At 40.4% G+C, this 22,728-nt stretch overlaps 1 protein-coding gene across 1 annotated transcript in view; it reads right to left on the minus strand.

Moving 5' to 3' along the window:
• Positions 1 to 15,946: 15,946 nt before the first annotated feature.
• The window catches only part of adck1 (aarF domain containing kinase 1), a 92,590-nt gene continuing 85,808 nt past the window's right edge, over positions 15,947 to 22,728 (minus strand). Inside the window, 2 exon segments of the mRNA XM_008291072.1 lie at positions 15,947 to 17,194; positions 20,598 to 20,791. Coding sequence (XP_008289294.1) covers positions 17,035 to 17,194; positions 20,598 to 20,791 — 354 coding nt within the window. The 3' untranslated portion in view covers positions 15,947 to 17,034.

Raw genomic sequence — 22,728 nt, forward strand, 5'->3', positions numbered from 1 at the left:
CACCATTCATTGGTTCTTTCATTGTTGCTGCTTTCTCTCGCTGTCTCCAATAACTCTGCTGTCATTTCACATCCTGCCACTCCCTCCTGCCCCGCGTTAACCCCGGCTATGGGTTGGCTACATTTCTAAACGGTGACTGTATAGTTTGGCAAATTTTGGGCCAGCCAACTTGGGTCCTATGCTCAAAGACCCAGTGCTATGTTGTCATTAAAAACAAGTTGTTGATGGGGAAGTAGCAAGTAGTTAAGCAAATAATATGAGGTACTTAGAAGTCCCTCAGACTGGTTCTACTATCAAAGCAGACAGGATAGGAGAGAGGAGGAGAACATTTGGTTACACCTCATAAGATCTATCTCATCAAAACGTTGCATTCACCATCATGCAGAATACTTACCAGCATGCCATTTTTCTAATAAAACACAACAAAGACTTTCATGTTATTTCCAGTCGTCCAGACAAAGTCACCTTGTGTTATTTGGAGTTACAGTGATGAAATAAGAATGCAAAACCATCAGCACTTATTATTATTTTCATTATGTAGTTATTTAGTGTAATAAATTCTTCTTCTATTTGTTTGTGATAATATAATAAACAGACACATGGAAAGCCTTGCAGATATAAAAGATTAGATTGGTTTATAAAAAAATGTCATTTACAGTCATGACTTGACATTCCGATCCTTTACAATCTGGAAACCTTGCTATCAGACAGGTTTTTAGGAAAAACGAATGGAACCCATAAAAAAATAGCCTTAACATACCGACAGCCTTGGATTCTGACTCCAACATGACATTTTATGTCACAAATAAGGATAACAGCGTATTATCTGACTTAACAATCCGACAGATTGGCTACGTTCAGACTGCAGGACTTAATGCTCATTTCCAATTAAATGTGACTTGCATGTGATCTCCTGCGTGAACTTCATACGACCCAAAAGTGTCTCGCATGTGCAGAAGAGGACATGACGACGTCACACACAGCGAGCGTGCTCAGTGCTTGCGGAAACACGGATAGTGATGGTGGAGCGCATCTTGCCACAGATGTTGGAAACAGAACTGTGACCACTATCCTAAACTGGCATCAGCAGCCAAGTACTGCCTGTGCATTCTGCCCACTTCCACCCCATCGGAGCACACCCCCGGGGTGGAAGTGGCCTCCCTGACCTCACCAAATATTCGGATATTCATCATTAGTTGAGCCCAAATAACCAGAGACCAGAGAGTGCTATTCGGACCAGCCCTAGTTTGTCATGTATCAATGACGTGTAGGTTGGATAAATGCGACCTGGCCGCTCAGACAGAGGCCACATGGCAAAAGATCAGATACCTATCAGATTTAGGACCACATATCCAAGTGGCATGGGTCAGATTTGAAAAAATAAGATTTGTGTTGTTCAGACTGTCATGGAAAGACCAGATACAGGTTGCATGGGGCAAAAAAAAAAAACCTGATTTGGGTCACTTTAGCCTGTTGTCTGAACGTAGCTTTACTTACCTTTGATGTTAACTGACAGGTCTGTGCACAAGCGCACCGGTCAATTAGGTGTGAAATCCAGCAATGTGTAGTGTTCTAACAATATTACACTTGGTGTCGGATTATCAAGTCACGACTGCACTTTATTGTAAACTCTTTTGATGCTGCACTGATCCTGTAGGAACGATGACTGAGTACATCCAGTGATCTGATTGGTCCTTGTGAGAGGGAGGCTGCTTCATGCTGCAGGAAAACTCAACTCAGTAAGATACGGGGATAAATGGCTAATCTTGCTTTGTGGTACTGGCCTCAGGGCACCGTTGAGATAAGTAAGCAAACATTGTAAGAGCGGAAGATGAAGCAGATCAAATTAGTGACTGGACTAAATAAAGTGACAAAGGCTGCAAAGTGGGAAACAAAGGTAAAGTAGCCACATATATATATAACACTTTTATCCAGAGGGCTTTACAATTTGCCTTTCGTGCAAACATTCACCATGCATGGTACGGGTCTGACCATTTGGACTCCCAACACTGTTCGACCATCCAGCAAGCAGTTTCAGTTGAAGCATGCTGGCAACTTGACACTAAGCAGCTAACATGGTTACAAACACATGCCGACATACACACACAAACACACACACACACACACACGCACACACTTTTCACTTGCCACAGTGTGTGAGCCTGTATGGTTGCCAACTGTCAGCTGTGAAATTAGATCAACCACCCTCCACAGATGTGATGGCTAACAGGAAATGCAGTGAGGCACTTAGACAGACTCACTGTCACAGAAGACGAAAACATTCAGAAGAGCCTTAATTGTTCCCAATTGATTTTTTTTACTGTAATTGCTTTAAATGAATGTTGTTTGGATATCTTTGACAAGTGAAGAAAAGAACACTTCAAGAGGCGCTGAACAGAACATGTATCAAGGAAAAGAAAGTAGCAGTGTAAAGATTCCTCAACCTCTGTCTTGATATGTAAAGCATGCAGATACAAAACCAGAATTTATTAGAAAATGTAAAAAGCTTTGTTTCCTTCATATAAGAACAGAAATCGTCAAGAAAAATTTTAACTGTGACAGTGTACATTAAACAGCATTACTGTTACCTCACCAGTGTTTATACGGTACTGTGGAAAGTTTACTGTTCACAAAAATAAAGAGAACACCTAAACAACACAATAACTCCAAGTCAATCACACTTCTGCAAAATCAACCTGTCCAGTTAGGAAGCAACACTGATTGTGAATCAATTTCACCTGCTGTTGTGCAAATGGAACAGACAACAGATGGAAATGAGAGACAACCCCTATAAAGGAGTGGTTCTGCAGGTGGTGACCACAGACCATGTCTCTGTTCTCGTCCTTTCTGGCTGATGTTTTGGTCACTTTTGCATTTTGTCAGTGCTCTCAGCCCTAGAGGAAGCATGAGGCGGTTTCTACAACCCACAGAAGTTGCTCAGGTAGTGCAGCTCATCCAGGATGGCACATTAATGTGAGCTGTGGTAAGAAGGTTTGCTGTGTCTCTCAGCACAGTGTCCAGAGCCTGGAGGAGATACCAGGAGACAGGTCAGTACACCAGGACATGTGGAGGGGGCTGTAGGAGGACAACAACCCAGCAGCAGGACCACTACCTCCTCCTTTGTGCAAGGAGGAACAGGAGGAGCACTGCCAGAGCTGCAGAATGACCTCCAGCAGGCCACTAATATGCATGTTTCTGCAAGTCGGGCTTGTGCTTACAGCCCAACACCATGCAGGACAATTGGCATTTGCCAGAGAACACCAAGGTTGGCAGATTCACCATTGGCGCCCTGAGCTCTTCACGGATGAGAGCAGGTTCACATGTGACAGACGTGACAGAGTCTGGAGACGCCGTGGAGAACGTTCTGCTGAATGCAACATCCTTCAGCATGACCAGTTTGGTGGTGGGTCAGTAATGGTGTGGGGAGGCATTTCTTTGGAGGGCCCACAGCCCTCCATGGGCTAGCCACAGGTACCCTAACTGCCATTAGGTACCGGGATCCTCAGATCCATTGTGAGACCATATACTGGTGCAGTGGGCCCTGGGTTCCAATGCTAGGCCTCATGTGGCTGAAGTGTGTCAGCAGTTCCTGCATGATGAAGACGTTGATGTTATGGACTGGCCCGTTCCCCAGAGCTCAATCCAATTGAGCACATCTGGGACATCATGTCTCGTTCCATCCACCAACGCCACGTTGCACCACAGACTGTCCAGGAGTTGATGATGCTTTAGTTCAGGTCTGGGTGGAGATCCCTCAGAAGAACATCCTCATCAGGAGCATGCCCAGGTGTTGTAGGGAGGTCATACAAGTAGATGGAGGCCACACACACTACTGAACCTCATATTGACTTGACTTGAGGAATTTCTGTTGAAGTTGGATCAGCCTGTAATGTGATTTTCCACTTTTATTTTGAGTATGATTCTAAATCTAGACCTCCATGGGACAATAATTTTGATATACATTGATCATTTTTATGTTATTTTGTTGTCAACGCATTTCACTGTGTAATGAATATTTCATTCATTGAGATCTAGGATGTGTTATTTAGTGTTCCCTGTATGTATTATGTATTTGCCCCCCTATGGATATCTGCTGTTTTTTCATATTCATCACATGATCATCAAACTAATTTTAATATTAGAAAAAGAGACAAGAAAACATGAAATGCAGTTTTTAAATGATGATTTAATTTATTAAAGGAAAAATGCTGTCCAGCCAGACCTTGCTCTATGTGAAAAAAGTACCTGTTCCTTTAGCTACCAGTCTACCAAACGGTCAAATTCATTTTGGTTAAAGTAGGCTCAAGGGTCTCAAAAAGCAGCACATGATGCCACATTGTAAAGAGATTCAAGACCAGATGCGAAACAAAGTCACTGACATTTGTCAGTCTACAGGGGTACAAAGCCATTGCTAAGGTTCTGGAACTCCAGCGAACCACAGTGAGAGACATTATCCACAAATGGAGAAAACATGGAACAGTGGTGAACCCTCCCTGGAGTGGCCGGCTGACCAAAATGTATCCAGGAGCACATCAACTTCTAAACCCAGGAGGTCACATAAGAACCCAGATAAACATCAAAAGAACTGCATGCCTCATTTGCCTCAGACACAATTCCACAATAAGGAAGACACTGGCCCAAATCACTCCTGACCAAAAAGAACATAGAGGCAAGTCTGGCATTTGCAAAAATACATCTCGATGAGCCCCAAGACTTTTGGGATAACATCTTGTGGACTGATGAGTCAAATGTGGGACTTTCTGGAAGACATGGGTCCCACTACAACTGGTGTAAAGCTAATACTGCATTCCACAAGAAGAACATCATACCAACAGTGAAACATGGTGGTGATAATGGGATTGTCCAGGATCTGGACAACATGTCAAAACTGATGGAGACATGAATTCTGCTCTCTATCAGAAAATCCTCCTGGAGAATATCCGGCCATCAGTTCAGGACTTACAGCTCCAGTGCAAATGTTGTCACGCATCAAAGCACACCAAAAGTCCACCTCTGAATGGCTCAAAACGAACAAAATTAAGGTTTTGGAGCCTCCAACTCAAAATCTGGACTTGAATCCAATTGAGATGCTGCGACAAGACCCTAAAAGGACAGTTCATGTGTAAAACCACCTAATGTGGCCGAAGTAAAACAATTCTGCAGAAAAGACTGGGACAAAATTCCTCCATGATGATATAAAACACTGATCACAAGCCATCACAAACATTTAACTGCAGTTGTTGCTGCCAAGTGTGGCAACAGTTTAGGGGGGAAATTGCGTTTTCACAGGGGTTTTATAGGGTTTTATTAAATCTTTAATAAATGACCATTTTAAAAGTACAGTTTTTGTTTTGTGGGGTCTCTCTGTCTAATATTAAATAAATACAAATATTAGTTTGATGATTTTGAACATTTAAGTGTAAGAAATGTGCAAAAATAGAAGACATCAGGAAGCTAGCAAATACTTTTTCACAACACTAGCAGTAGTAGAAAGGCCGTTCATAACCAAAAGGGGCCTGCAACAAAACACACATCCACATACTTAAGTACCATCAAAGACACATTTAAGTACAGAGTGACAAATCAAAAATAGAGTAAATCGAAGGACAAGGGCCACAGTCAGACAAATGACAACAGACATAGCAAGTAGACTAGATTTCCTTCAGCAAACTATCAACATGCTGCTGTATCTTCTACCTGTTTTCTGTAAGATTTTTAATATGTTGTGCATGAAGGTATACAGTAAGTAGGGAATGATGGAAGTGGCACAATGTTTTAAAAAATCATATATAGTTTGAGGATTAAGGACTAATGGACTATTAGATTGGTAAATGTAATATCAGTAGAAATACAAGCTATTACTAGGATAGATACAAATGGGCCAGTGACCTCAAATCAGTGGGACTGATGGCTGTTTGGTCCACAGGCCATTGTCCAGATTATTCAATTTGTAATCCTCGTAATTTGTAATCTCATCAAGGAAAATGCTAACCTTAGTCTCTTGGACAAAAAATAAATATACAGACAAATCTACCGGCTCATCCTGTGGTGTATGCTGCCTTCTCTATAATTTTATGCTCTCTTTTAAAAAAAGAAGTGGGATTTATTTTTTTCTATGATTAGATTGCACATCGTACTCTTGCTTTTCTTTGGAAGCTCAAGAACCAGCACCATCCCATCCCAACTGCTGCCTAAAGCCCCATTCAGAGGAAACTAGGATAAATATATACATAAGAAAAAAAGAAAGAAAAAACAAACCTGTAAGGGACTTTTTTAAAACACCTTGGCCTCAGTTATTACATTAAGCTACCCACAAATGTCAGGTATCGTTTGCAGTTTGATTTGGCAGTAAACGGTACCACTATGGGCTGAGTGGAGTCTTTGCAAAACACCTGCCAAAGTGTCCTTAGCTATATCATTAAAGGCTGGGAGGGAAATAATCTAAACACAAACATTACAACTAAAAGAATTTGCTCTTGACGTGGCTCATAATTATCAGATTCAGAATTTTTCCTAATTATTGCAGTATTGTATGGAACCTGTGCAGGACTTCCTGAAACACTTTTGTCTCACAAAATTAAGGTTTCCGAAAAAAGAATCCCTTTCACTCAAGTTTATTACCTTGTTAACGTGTCTATGTAGTGTGTTTACTTGCGAGAAGGCACATCATGAGACGAAAAACTGAGTATTTCCACCTTGCAGTGTACTAATGATGGTCTCAGAAACATAGATTCATATTTCCAGGGTTTAATACATAACAAATCTAAGGAACCAATCCTGTCAACTAGCAGGGTGGGGCTTTCTGTGTCATTATTCTTCTTCAGAATCAGTTTCCATTTCTAACATGTAGTCCTGAATTATTCCAATACTACAACTTGCCATGGTGTGGTGTAGAATCTTAGGTGAGCTGGTGTGCTGGAGCTGCTGCAAGTGGTGGAGGAGTATGTGAAAGGAGAGGTGAGGCCTTCATGGAGCCGCATAGTCGAAAGAAAGCAACAGTGTAGAGTTATATCTCAACTGTTTTAAGGCAGGAAGGGATTATTATTTTCTGGGGGGGAAAAAAACAAATATGTGTTTAATCAGTTCCAGGACTGTAACTGAATACACTTCAACTGAATGCATAGAAAGTCAAATTCATGTGATTAACTTGGAACAAAGAACTGTGGGAACTGTGCATTATTTACAGGTTACTGTTGACAACATGATTTTATGTCCCCACCCTGATATGCTGACATGTTACCAAGGTTAGCAAATAATTTACATGAGTGTCTGAACAGTTCATGAAAAGATGAATTAATTCATGGTCCTGCATTTGAATGAATGTTAAAACCAACAGTCTGATAATCAGTGTCCTTATCTGCTCCCCAAAAAACCAACAGGCAAATAAACCAGTCACTTTCTTTCACTCAACCAAGCAGTTTAGGTATGAGAACATATTAATAACATCTGGATCCAAAGCCAGACAAGACGCCATAAAGACTCCTGGAAAGCAAACTATATGTTCAGTTTTATTTAAAAATTACCAAACGTTTAATGAAATGTTACAATCTCAGGCATTTGCTCCTCTTACAAATGTTTACACTTTTTCCATTTCTTTTTCTAATTGCACATAGAAATCAAACTCTGGTCAGCATTTTGTCACTAGATAGCAAAAGACACAATGCTTGTCAGTGTCAAATCTGGACAATCCGTTGGCACGCTGAGCCATTTTTGCTGACACCATTTGCCACAGAGTTACACTTTTCACACACTAAGGTTTATCATTTAAAACAACCAGGTCATAAAATGTGATGCAGGTAGGTTTAGATTACTCAGCAGTATACTGTATGAGGCAGCTAAGCAGGTCTTCATCATTTAAGATGATGTTTTCTCCAGTAGTCAGTGTTACTGCTAACAGATGCAGCTGCACAACTTCAGCAACATCAGTTACCTCTGCACTTCAACATACAGCGTCATGACACAAGGGCTGCAGATTTTCGATCCAAAGAACTTTTTTTAATTTTACACTTTAGAGTTTTTCCTTAGCTGTACATGTAGACACACTAGCTGGAGGCAAATCTAAAACTTGCAGGTGCCTGGGGCATGTACTGTCTCTGACACATGGTGCTTATGCAGTAACACAGTGTGTTTGTTCTGTGGTTTGCTGAGCATCTAACAGGCAACTAGGTAAAGAGATGATAGTGAAAATAATACAAGGTATGAACCAAGCCTGTATATTTTTGTGCCAATGTTTGGAAAATTATTGCTTATTTTCAAAAATACTAATTTGCCAGTTTTGTGAACATCTTGAAAATTGCTATTTTAAATATGTAGATGATTTGTCGATATTAAATCAATCATTGGGAGACGTCGTCATTGGCTGAAGTGTTGGTAAAGGTGAATTTCCATCCTGATGATGGTGCTAGAGGTTGCAGAGTGAACACAGCATCTTTTGGGGGCCACAAATAATGTATTATTATTATTATTATTACTGTTGTTGTTGTTGTTGTTATGTATTTAATAGCTTTATTTGTGTAGCACCTTTCAAAAACAAACTTATGAAGCACTCTAAAGTAAAAGAAATATCAAATTAGACAAATAATAAAACCTATTTAATAGAGATAAGAAATAATATAAGAATTTACCACATGCTATTTGACCAGTGTCTTTAAATCAGAATAACTTGAAGTGTTGGAGAGGCAGACAGAGACACAAGCAGGGACGGCCCCTCCCACCGCTAGAATTGCTGCTAGTATAGCAAACTGTAATGAACATTGATGAAAGCTTTTCTAAATGGATGGGTATAAGTGAGCAAAAATATGGCACTGGAATCAATTCAGCCAGCTTCCTCCGATAGACAGGAAAAGTTTTATTGATTAATTCTGCTATAAATTTCAAATCAAACAAACTGTATCACATCCATCACGCTGTGGGCGGACCACAGTGAAAGGCATATTGGATTTTTAATAAGAAGAAAATATCAGCCTCAGTGTATCTAAGAAGACATTACCAAAAGGCCTAAGTGAGTGAACTTTCTGTCAGGAGAATAAAAAGGAGAAAAAGAAAAGGGGAGAGACAGAAAGAGGGATGGAGGGAAGAAAAGAAACACTTACCCTGTACTTACCTCAGCGGCCACTGAGACAGAGTGTGGTCTGTGCTGTGTTGTGAACAGCGTGGGCCAATCGACTGTGACACCTCATTTATTACACTGAACACACTGGAACAGAGGTACAATGACATTGCTGCCGCCCACGCTGCAGTACAGGCCAAGCCGCATATTTCTCCAACACACATGGCACAACCAGATTTACCCAACTATTACCTGAGCATCACCGAAGAGCGCTTTAAAGTTGTTTTTTACGGTGGCCTTGAGGGCACAGTGCGGTACAACTTAAGAAAACACAGGCAAGTAGTCAAAACACGAGAAAACTAAGAAAACATCCTGAGCAGTGTGACACAAAAAAATGTTGCTGCAATGTGAGAAAACACAATCAAATACAGAAAATACTGAAAACAGCCAAATCCAGAGACATGGTGCCATGTCCGAAACTACATACATTCTTTTAAATTGTCCCAATTTTTTTGAAAAAAATGCAGCTTCTACACCTTGTGTCTTGTTCTTGAACACTTTAACATTCTATCAAGAACTGAGAACAGCAGACACAATGGTTCTCTCGACACTTCCTAGTTGAATGCAGGTCAGAGCATCGTGAGCGGCTATAAGGGTCCATCACTGACAGAGAGAGTTTCTCATGGTGGCTAGTCACAAGACACAGAAAGTCATATCCAGGTGTATCCAAGTGCAAAACATTATCAAAAAGTACAAGATGTTCCAAACTAAAAAAAACCTCTAAAGGCTGGTAGTGAGCCAAAAGAAACTCTTGTGCTGGCAAGAATGGTCGAGGCCAGGGCAAATCCAAGAATCATCATCACAAATGAATCATTTACCAACATGTCGGGGCAAACACTCCAGCAGACACTGTCCATGGACGGAGACCAAGAGGGAATCTGCTTCTTCAAGACAGACAGACTAAAGCTCACCTGGACAAAGAAAAAAGCTATTGGTCATTAGTTCTGAAGTCAGATGAGATGAAAATGGAGTTGTGTGGACGAAGGGACGACAGAAGGAAGAATCATTTAACACCATGAACACCATCCACATTGTCGAGTATGGTGGTAGGATTAAAATGGTTTGGGGATGTTTTTCAGCTGATGGGCAACCTTGTCAAGGTAAACGGCATCATGGAGAAAGAGGACACATACAGTAAGATACTAGAAGAAAACATCAGTCAGTCTGCAGAAAATCTTGTTCTTGGGCAGCATTGAAGCAAGACAATAATCTAAAACATACAACCAAAGAGGTCAAGAAATAGTTAACAGAAAAAAAATCAACAATTTGATTCCAGACCTGAATCTCATCAAGAATCTTTGGAGATGCTGTAGACCAGAATGATGGCAAAGAAGCTTTCCAACCTGAAAGACCTGGAGATGATCACAAAGAGGAGTGGAACAAAACCCCAGAGGAGACATGAAGCAGGACTGCCAGCAGTTATAAGAACTGTTTGATTGATGTGGTGGCAATCAAAGGCTTTGACACTGATTACTGAGAAATGGTAAGAATCATTTTGGAAGAGGAATTTTTATTAAAAAAGAAACTAAAGTAGTTAAAGTTGGCCATTACCATCTCTAATACAATATCTTTAACACCTTTTGTCAGTTCACTAGCAAAGGACCTCGTCACAAAGCGAGCTTAGAGATTTAATGAGGAGTGTTGAATGATGTGGAAGAATGAGGGTGGATGTATAGATTGTCTGGTTGTCAGGAGGCCTCTTCTATCAGCGACCATCAAACTGTATAACTCCTTCACCTCGTGCAGGAACGATGGCTAGAAGTTTGTGAAGCATCAGTTTCATAATATAACAATATTTCTATTACAAATTTCTATTTTATTATCATATCAGGCAATAAAATATTACTTTACCACGTCAGTATTATTGTCACTATGACTTCTTACTTTTTTTATTGGGCTCTGCATTTATTCTTATCTTATTTATTTTCTCTTTGAGCAACATCTGGAACAAGATTTTCCATAAAGTCATGGTCACAGTGTGTTGTCCAGTGTGGATTGTTACCTTTACTGAGATATGTACGGCTTTCTGCTATTGTTGGTCATGTTTCTCAGTCCCATGGCTTTTCTTTTCTTTCTTTTTTTTTTATGACTGTTTTGCTGGTTAGTTGTAGTAAAGTGATGCTGACAGCTCATAGTTGCCACAGTGGGACAAGACAATTTCCAACTTGTGACTTCTTCAGGTGCACAGCAGACAGAAGTAACAACAATCACAGTGATAGAAAGACTTGTCATCGTATATAGAGATTCCAGTGTGAGATGCTTGAACCTGAGCAGGTCAAAAGAGCTGACGTACAAAATAAAGTCAAAGCTACACGGTGTACAACTGTCTTGACAACTAAATTGCTATAAAGGGAAGCAAACAGGTCAAATGTTTGGGAACCACTGCCATTACAAAACAATGTCACTTTCAACCACATTTCCCAACCTTTAACAGAAAAGATTTACATTTTAAGATCAGCCTTTTGTTTCAATAGGTTTGCCCATTTTGTCCACACTACAATTAGATTATATTGTCAACCACAATATGAGAGGGGACACACGGGATAGCTTGAAGACAGCTTCTAGACACTTTGATTTTAACATGTAAATGTGTGACCTTTCATACTCCTCCACACCTTCCACAGAGGGAGGACTCACCAGTGATTGCTCTCTCTCTTTCTCTGAGAGGAGGAAAGAGGGCCAGAAAGAGAGAACTGCTCTTATTAGCCATGGCAGGCCTGGGTGGCTCTGTGTGATCGAGATGGATGGTCCTCCTGTGGCAAACACACACATGCACACACACAAACAGCATACAATACATCTACTGCAGTCATGCCACTCTTTATCACACACACACACCCACACACCATAATGAGAACATACTGGTATGGTAAACAGAAAGCTAATGGTAGTGAAAATGAGTATTTTATCACTGGTGGAACATACTATCATCAGTGAACATTTTGTGTGTGAATGTAGCTTGTGCAAACAAATGCAAATCCACAGTCACAATCTCTCAGCACAGTTGTAGAAAATGTATCCCTGACATGTCGAGGATATACCAACAAACCTGAAACAAATTTCAATTCACCTGACGGGGCATTGCAAATAAGCACATCCACTATCCTGTTAAAATACCTATTACACTGGCTTGGATGTCCAACGTGTGGAGGAGAAATACTTTCCTCCTTTTGGACATTTTTGCAATTATGCACTTTGGCTGGATGAACTGCACAGAGAGGCAAATTATCAGCAGACTGACGAGCGAGTGTGTCTCTGAGATTGGCTGCTGCAGGGATTATGGCATGTGAGGCTGGAAATGAGAGGATGATATTCAGAGTCGGGGGCCGAATTTCAGATGAAAATGAAAGAATACAAGTTAAAAGCCACTTATTCCATCTTGTCTGTGTTTCGGATGTTCAGGGGTTGAGACAAGCTGTTGGCGTGTGTTGTGTTGGCTTGTCTCTCACATTGTTCAATCTTGGGATTGCAGTATTATTTGGCTGGTCCTGCTCTGCAGTTCTGACTGAAATATCTCAACAGCTATGTAAGGTACAAAACGTGGGAAAAGTATTTACATCCTTTCTTGTGCAGGTGCACTTGTCCAGTTCGTCAGGCCTCTAGACAGTGTAAAAGACACCAGTTTACAAGGTTTTTTAAGAGTTCATCCAGGAACTTAGAGACTTTGCTGAACATCAGGGCAATGAGCGTTGCTAAAATTGCGGCGATCAGTTGTGATTTGGACATAATATACCAACAACGGAGTCTGATCGGAGACTACGCCAGCAGTTACCCAAGAGAGAAGGAAGTGCAAACAAAACAGGAGGAAGAGAGCCGGGATCCATGCTAGGCTAAAGGCTAACCCCTCTAGACCAGCAGTACGGTCGCTCCTACTCTCCAATGTCTGCCCCCTCGACAACAAACTGGACAAGTTACGTTTGCTGAGAGAAACCAGCAGAGAGTGGAAAGACTGCTGTGTGTTTGTTTTAACAGAAACATGGCTCCATGACAACATCCCAGACGGACATAGAGCTGGAGGGGACGACATTATTCCAGGCGGACAGACAGACAGCTAGCTCTGGGCAGCATCTGCTGCTTCACCATCGTCACACCATCATGTGTGTCTTTGTGTCCCTGAAGACCTACCAGGACCTGAAGAGGTTCACCATGGTCAACGTGATGGCGACATGCATGGACGCAGCGCCCCCTTCAGGAGACAGCAAGAGTGGACGTTTAGTGCTTTGCCTATCCCAGATGTTAAGTCTGCAAAACGTATTAATTAAATGATCCTGAAGAAACGCTTTCTCATCTTGCCTGTACTACTGTGTATGTACAGCAAAATGACAATAAACTTGATTTGATTTGGCTTGAAAGTATTGGCGCATGAGGGTCAGCACTGGTAAACAGATGCATTTCCCTTTTGAAATCCCCTTTACACCACTCTGGGCACAAAGTCACTGGTTTGTGGATTACTGCTTTGAAGCGTTGACTTTGGAGTTTGACCATTGCCCTGTTGGTCTTCTGAAACTGGAAATAAAAGGGAGCAGTGGATCTGATAGAGAACTCCAGAGCATGATACATAGCAGTGGCCAGTCAGTCACCAGGTAGCACCATCCTAAAACATACCCTTCTTTATCATCTCTGCAGGCAGGTGTCTCTGATCCGCAGTCACTGGCCTCACTGACCTCCAAAATGTTCATTGTTCTGTTTGTATAGCTTGCCCTCCATCTGGTATCCTGCTACCCACCACCCCCCTCATCCCCACTCTTACCCCAACCAGAGATGTGTTACTGAGGTCAAGTGAGAAATAGGGTCATTTTTTTCATAGATTTCTGTACAATCAGACGTTTCCAGAGTAGTCGCCCCCTGGTGGCTGTTAGAAAGAATACAGGTTTTAGGACCTTCCAGGTTGACTTCACCTTTCAGACTCAGAGGCTACATCCATCTTTATACACAGTCTATAAGTGTGATTGGCAAATATGTCTGGCAGGTAAATATCAACCTGTACAATCTACTGTCAACCTACTATGCAGGCAGCAGTTTATGTAGAAGTGAATCAAAACATATTAAGCGTTACTGCTAACAGATGTTTGTTGACAAGATTAGGATTCTGTGGAAAAGCAAACGACATAGAGTATATAAGGCTTTTAATGCACAGCAATCAGTCACCACGCTTTGTTAACATTTGCTAGTATAGATAATTATCAAAGTAAATAAGATTGGTCTTGGCTAATTGTAAAGAGAGAGGAAAACCAGTCTGTACTACTGTTCAACACAACACACACGTGAGCCTGTACACTAAAAGTATACAAACCACATCCACAGTCTTTGCAGAACACTAAGGTTACTCTAAACACATTAGGAATAGGAAGTAAAGATATGTAAACTAGTGGTGCAATGGAAAACACTGTACACTTCAATTTTACATTTTTCTTCCTTTATTCAATCTTTTATTAAATGATGAAACATGAAGAAATAAAGCAGATAAATGGAGTGATGAAGAACAGGCCACTGATTTGTCACCTCTAAAACTGACACTGGTGCTGCATCTGATTTGGCCGTTTACCCTTCTGTAGTCTGCTGTATCTGTGCATCATCACTGACAGGTTTCTGTTATCTGACTGTAACCTGCACATCACAGGTGAAGCATTGCATTGTGGGACTGTTGGCAGGAACCATCCCAGGGACAGTACATGTTGTATTTTTTGTGGACATATTTAAAGCACTATAAAGTGTATATATCTCATACAATTCAAACACTAATAAAATGGTATAAATACAGTGCTGTAGGATTGAATTTAAACCAAGCAGCAAATCCTTTTGACACTTCTCCCAACAGTGCACCAGTGTGGCAAATCTCAACATAATGTGGTTGGTGGGCTCATATTTATGGAACATAATTAACAAAACAATTTTCACCATATGGTTCCAGGAAGTTCACACAAAGCAAAAACAAACAAACAAACAAGTGCTGCATTCAGTTATGCCACTTTGCTTTGTCCTGCTATGTTTTTTTAAAATCAACTTTCAAAATCACGCCTAACTTCTGACTGCTGGTATAAATAAGTTTTCATTTTTCGTTGAAGTTTCCAAGAGCTGCCTCTATCAGTGCAAACAAACTTCAGAGAGACAATCCACAAACAACGGGTTATTGGAGTGGTGTAACACTGTAATATAGTTCTGACATAGTGCTGCACATCTATATGACACTTTTCTGCACTGAACAGACAAAACAAGGCCTCATACGGTGCAGTATACAATAGAAGTGGGTAAAGCCGTCTGCAGTGTTACCTACATGTCAAATGATTCTAAATTGTATCACCTCTCTCTTCCATTACTTCTAAGCTGAACAAAAGGGTGTTTCCACTTATTAACAATCTGAAACAAATACTTTAAAAAGTCTATATTGAAAATATGGGCCCTAAAGCAGAAAACAGTAATGTGATAAAAAAATTAAAAAATAGTCATAGGAATGGCAGACCAGGAGGATTGAGTCTGTCATCGAAAATAAAGGCGGTCATGAAAAGTATAATTTAAAAAACAAACAAACAAAACAACCAAACAAACAAAAAAAAAAACAGAAGGTTTGAATCTCAGTGAGGGAAGGTGCACTGACTTTTATTGCATTAGGTTTCTACTGTGGGGCCTGTAATTTTAATTGACCAGATAAAACCATTACTTTTTAATCTGACAAATACTCTACTATCCAACTTAGATGTAAAGTAGTTACTGTGAGATGACACAGTTTTGTATCATTTGACATTTTATTGATACTGTACTCACTTCTGCTGCATCCATAAATATAAAATTGTATAAAGATGGTGAGAGGGAAATGTAGAACTTAAGTCACTTTTTGAAGAAGAAGAAAAAGAAAGAAAGAAAGAAAAAGACTCAAACAAGGCTGGGGTGAGCAAACCCACACAATCATTTGCGTTACATCTTCGACCCACCACAGTCGCACACTGACTGTCTAACATCTGACTGCTGTGTTTGAGGAATGACCGTACAGTATTTGACTTATTACAGCAATACCACTGAAAGAATAAACATGACCCATCACTGTACAATAATAAAACAATGGAAAAACCTACACTCTTTAAGCATTTTGCATTCCCAGAAAATACAGTTACATGAGGTATTTTGTTGAGGAGCAGGAATGAATCAATAGTCCCACATCATTCAGCTAGAATCATTCAGGATTGAACAACACATCGCCTTCGCAGTGACTAAAGACTCATAAAGACATGAGCATAAATCAGATAATTACTCTTCATATCAGGATAGCACCCGGTTCTCAGCAGTCCTCATCACTTTGTTGGTACATAGTGTTCTGGGATGTCCCTCTTTAGTCATGTGATGAAGGTAAATTCTGATGAATGACTGATAATGACCTTTTCTTTCTTTCCACCTGTTTGTGTCAGTGGGTTTACATGCATGTATTTTCTAATGGTTGTTCCAGACTTCCTAAAATACTGAAATACTTCTTTTTTTATCCAGTTTTTCCATCCACTCACTACTGTGCAGCCTGTCAGATATGATCTTTGAGCACAGGTGTGGTGTCTTATCTCTAATACCTGGTAAATACTCTTCATAAGATAATGCTTTTAGTCAATTTCTGGCTCATGCAATTTAAATTGATTTGGCATTTATATTCAATATATGAAGTAAAATTATGTCACATTCATGAAAAAAAGATCTCAACACTGCTGAGTGGACATATGTAAATGTGTTGGAACAGGCCTGCAATGTCCCCAGCAGCCACCACAGGCTTCAACATGTTGCGTCCTTGTATGTTCCATAGTTACAAATTTTGTCATTAACATAATTGGAAGTCATTCATGTGTGCGAGTGGGTGTGTGGGCACGTGAACATGTGTATTAAAAACCCCTTGAGATCTTGTAGTTCCAGCCTGTTGCTAATGTTCCGGTGTGACATCCAGATGTGTCTCAGTGCAGAAGTGTCAGCAGAGCAGTGAGCCAGTGTCCCACCATGGAGCCTTTCAGCCACAGAAACAGTTCATACACAGACAGTTTCCACAGGCTCAGAGACTCTGCCAGTGTGATATGCAGACGCCTGCTCCCAGACTCAGCCTTACTCCTCTTGTGCCTGTCAGTGAGAGCAGCCAAAGGTGAAGGGTGAAATCTCAAACTGGTGACACATAGAACAAAATACACTATCAGCATAGTTTCAAACACTACATGTAGGTTTGGGGATTTTATACAGAACAGAAGCTTTTCCAGGTTTGGATAACATCTCAAACCCTTTTCCATGGGTGTCAGAAAGCCTGTTTTGGGGTTTTGGTTCTGCTTAAACACAAAGGAAGCTAACTGCGCTGATGGGTGCACCCTAAACCACAAAGGAAGCTAAACGACAAGTTTAAATAAACCCTGTGGTAGAACAAGGAATATCCATAGTAATTTTCACAACATTCTAAGGGAGAAAACTATTTTTTTTGGATTGAATCACGCACAATGTTAAGCCACAACACCAGACTTTAAGAATGGCCTAATTGTAATTTTCTTAACACGTTTGCTGTGTCTGATGTAATGACCATTGCAGCCTGGAGGGACCATTAATGAGGCAGCAGACTTAAGTTCTCTATGTTTTTATTTTTTCTTGCCTGTTTGATAAGGAGGGTGGGGTCCTTACATGAAGTTTGGTACTTGAGGATATCATGTATTCCTTCAAGTTTGAGAGCAATATATGGAACAAAGTAATCAAAGCTCAAAGATCATCTTAGTACCTTTCAACCATATCTGACCAACAACAACAGTGACAGCTGTAATTGCTGATAAAGAAGACTGTGAAATGCAGCTGAAATAAAAAGAAGAAATTGGGCTTGTTGCTTATTAATTATTATTAATATCATACATCATTGTCTAGGCTGATAATCAGTCAAATATCTTGGACAGGTCAGGAGTCCATGACAGTGCCATCCCATATAGACTATTACCTACTAAAACTTCTGTTTACCAAATCGACATACGTCTTTTCACCATTCTAACTGCACACAACAAGGACCTGGATGGTGGGCAGTAATCACTTCCGTCTCTTTTAGAGGGCATTGAAAAATATCAGGAACACAAGAAAAAAGGTGATTTACACCTGAGAGGGGCTAGATTTGCTTGCTCACAGCACGGGAATGTGGTGTGAGTCATAGAAAAGATTGTGATACAGTGAAACAGAGCAGCTGTGCGTACAGGATGCTGGAGTTGAGCTGTTGGAGTCAGGTGTTGCTGCAGGATCCCCTGGCGTATTACTGTATACTATCTGTGGCACTACAGCTGGTTAATATTTTATAAGATGTGCTTATTCAGGTAAGCTCTACCACTGTGAGGAGAGTAGCACCAGTGTGTGTGTGTGTCTTTCACTCATCAGCTGAGAGCTGAAGTGACAGTACACATCACTTCTCACCCAACCTATAAGGAAAAATATCAGTTTCTCTTGCAAAGCCACCTACTTGTCAGCTTAGTCTGATTTTTGTTCTGTCATTTTTTCTGCCTCACCATTCCACTACGTACGCCTACATTTCAGAAACCGAAGGTCAATATTCATAGATAAAAGAGTGTCTCAAACTGCCGAGTTATGAAGCGAAGAATGGCCCAAAGATTGTCTGTGTGTCAATCTTGTTTACTTCTTTAGCTGCCATTAAAGTTCTACTACCTCCCAAAAATTACTGAATATCTACATTTCTATTTTTTCTACTGTGCACCTTAAAAGAATGTCAACAATTGAGGGAAACTTGATGGTTCTGATTCCTTAAGCATGTGAACTTTAGATCAAAACACAACAATGAGACAGATGTACAAAAGTTATCAGAGCCAAAGCAACTAAAAGTGATTAAGTCTAATATTTGGCTGCAATGAGCATGACCGGGTGTATCTTCTGTGGAACTGTTCCTTTTTCCAGGCCTTCAAAGCAGCTGGCCAGCCTCACTGGCCTGGCAATAAAATTGAAGGAACAGCTTTGTGTGGAGCCAAACTAAATGTGTCTGTCCTGTTCTAAATTTATCCAGCTGCTGCCATCATCTGGTCTGTCAACAATAAAGACGAGTGAGCCAGTTCCAGAAGCAGCTCGACATGTCCAGGCCAGCGTATGACCTCCTCCATGGTGGACTGGTTTGGAACATAACTACTTCCTGTCTGTCACCACACACAGGGTTTTCCATCACTTTGGTAAAGGTTTATTTCTAATCTGTTCATAAACCTTTGCTCCAAAACCTCCATGTTTTGTCTTTGTATTTTTGGCCAAATTTAATTCCAGCCTTTCGATTCTAGTTATTGATAAAAGCCTAGGTTAAGGCTTTAGGACTGCTTGATTACGGCAAAATCATAAGCACAATTGTTTAACACGATTGCTTTTTGACTTTAGAAACATAATCTATGCATCCAAAGCTTGGCGAGAAGTGAGTTTGGTCTTTTAGAGAGAGGAGAAAGTGCAGTAATGTAAAGGAAAGGGCAGCACTGGAGTTACAACTGAAGACATAACAAGAGTATCGTTGTGAAATGGAATGGGCAGCGCAAATATTGTTTTATCTCAATCATCTTGTTTTCATCATAGTTGGGAACCAAAGCTGGAACTGAAAATCAAATTCCAGTTATTGCCTCGCTGCTGTAGTTTATACTGAGCAATACAACCTTTATAATTCTTCTGTTTAAGCCTTCTGCAAACTGTGGACAGAGATACTTTCACACCTGCTGATATCGCTGACTGTTGTTTTGGGTTCTTCTTCACGTCTCAGAGGATTTTTCTGTCATCAGCTACAGCTGTTTTTTGTGTGAGATAAAGTCTATCAGTGTGTTCTTTCTTTTCCTCAACTTTCTATGTAGCTTTACTTGATATATCAACTATATCAGCGGTCCCCAACCTTTTTTGCACAACGGACCTGTTTTACGCAAGAAATTTTTCTACGGACCAGTCCTTGCACACATAACAAAAAATATTTTTTTCGATTAAAAAGTTTCACAAACGAATAAAATTACTTGCTAAATATGTGTTTACTTTTTCTTCTGTCTCAGCATTGAGTCTCTCCCACTTTCTAAAGAAGCTTTCAGAGACATTTGAGGTTTTTTTTATACATTTCGGCAGCGGTTGGACTGATGGCTTTGTTTAACGGCCGGGCATGAAAACTGACAGTCAAGTGCAGGAAACAAGCCCAGACGGCAGTGACGGGAAGACGATGTAGTACTTTTTCAAAATAAAACACCCTGTAGACTGCGTTGAAGATAAAAATAAAACAAAACTTTTTTTTTCTTTCTGTGCGGCCCGGTACTGGTCTGCGACCCGGTAGTTGGGGACCGCTGAACTACATGACATATGTAAAGGTGCAGCTCCGAAGATTAAAATATTGTTAAAAAGCCATTTTTTGTAATTTAATTCTAAAAAGTAAACTTTCATATATTCTATAATAATTACATGAAAAGTGAAATATTTCAACCTAAGCTTAAAAAACAAACAACCAAAAAACAGAACCACGGTGGAGAAGAGAGGAGAGCACGATGTTTCTTACCTGGCCATGGCTCGTATGCAGCAGCGGGACATGTTGATGAAGGACGAGGAGGAAGCTCTGGTCTGTAAAGTGGTCTCAATGCCCCTCAGCAGGTCGTTGGTCTTCAGCAGCAGCAGCATCTGTCGGGGCAATCTGTTCAACAGCTCGCTGATCTGGGGCAGGTACAGAGCTGCATTGGTCCGTATCTCAACGTCCTGCCAAGGGAGAGAGATGACAAAACAAGCTATTTCTTGCTGGCATTTTCACTAATTTTGACTTGAACTTTGACTGCATCTCCTGTGGGTGGGTGCACAAACCTCGACACGTCTAGGTCTCTTAAGACAGGACAACATACCACATGACTTCATGATTGCTAGTAATGTACAAGTAGGAATTATTTGCAACTTCTAATAAAGCCAAATAATAAGACTGATTGACTGGTAGTGTGGTCTGGCACCCAGCTAATATATATACCAAAAGCACACAGTGTTGAAAGTTTTTTAAAGAGCATATGGTGTAGCAGGAGCATTCAAGTATATTGTTAAGTGCTCACAGCTACAATACACAAGGACTAGTTACACACACGAAACAGAGAAAAATAGACTTGAAGCCTAAAAATATGCTTTGGGTTGTAGTTACGCCTGTATAGCCCATGTTACACACGACACAACACTTTTGTGGTCCAACGAATGAGTGCATATCACCATTTAGTCAAGTCAAAATTGGAAAACACTGGATCCTTGACCCAACACCACCCTTCTTTTTTGTGGGCCAGTCATTGAAATTCTGGCCTCTGCTGGAGCCATTCAATCATTTGGATGTGCCTTGGGAAAAAAAACAAAAAACAAACTGTCTGTGACCTCACCAAAATTAATGACTGTGGGAGTTACATTTACATCTATGGAGATACTGAACCCTCAAAATGGCTTCCAAGATAAGAGTTTTTGAAGGATGAAAAAACAAAAAGTTCCAGGTCTGAAAATGGATGAAATTCAACAAGAACAAAAAGAAGAAGAACAAGAAAAACCACAAGAGGAAAAAAAGGAAGAAGAAGAAGAGGAGGAGGAAGAAGAGGGGGAAGAAGAAGAGGGGGAAGAAGCTGACAATGAAGAAGATGAGGACAAAGAAGATAAAGGAGAAGAAGAAGAACAACAACAACAACAGGTACAGCAACAACAGGAACAAGAACATGAAAAACCACAAGAGGAAAAAAAGGAGGAGGAAAAAAAAAAGAAGAAGATGAAGAGGATGAAGGCACAAAGATGAAGAAGACAAAGAAGATGAAGAATGAAGAACAATTAGTAGTGGTGGTAGTAGTAGTAGTAGCAGTAACAGTAGTAGGAATAGTAGTGATCATGACCGTCATTGTCTAAAATGGAGAAGTTTAGGTTCCAGGAGGGAAAGATGAGAAGCACACATATAACAATAAGTAGCTGTGAGTGTGACAGCAAGACAGGGGGTCAGATAAGAGGGAGAAGGAAGGGAAAGATGTCACAAAAAATGTACGAGAAAAGATGAATGGATTAAAACAAGACTGCATCAGCACAAACAGAAAACATACTGTAAATGACAGAGCATAGAAAAAGAAAAAAATGAAGGAAGAAAGAGACAGAGGGATGACGTTTACCTCCATGGTGACTATTTGTTCTCTTTGATGTTGAAGACGGCTGCCATGTGAGCTTTAGTGTCTTGCTCTACTCCACTTCAAAGGCCTTTCTCTGCTGCACATCAACAGGCCTAAATTACACTATTAGTCATGGAACAAAGTGGACTACAAGCTTACAAACCCTTCGTCATTTAGCAATCTTTACACAGAAAGTAACATTAGGAGGTGCGCAATCTGTACGAGTACAGGATGTTACACGAGTGAACTGAACAACTGTGAAATGACAAGCTAATTGGAAGCATAATGAAGAAATACCTTTTACAGCATCTAAACCTCAGAATAGAAGCACAAATAACGTGGTCAATAAAGCTCTGGGCTATTTGATCTATTTTTTTTACTATTACTAGCTCACATTAAAATCATAGTAAAATTAACAACTCTTTCAACAATAGTCTTCTACAACCACATTCTGGGAAATACTGAATCTTGTCCTAAGCAAAGAAAAAAAAGGAAACACAATAATGCTACTGTATATAACTCTAAAGC

Source organism: Stegastes partitus, unplaced genomic scaffold (assembly GCF_000690725.1).
Source record: "Stegastes partitus isolate 25-593 unplaced genomic scaffold, Stegastes_partitus-1.0.2 Scaffold713, whole genome shotgun sequence".
Taxonomy (NCBI): domain Eukaryota; kingdom Metazoa; phylum Chordata; class Actinopteri; family Pomacentridae; genus Stegastes; species Stegastes partitus.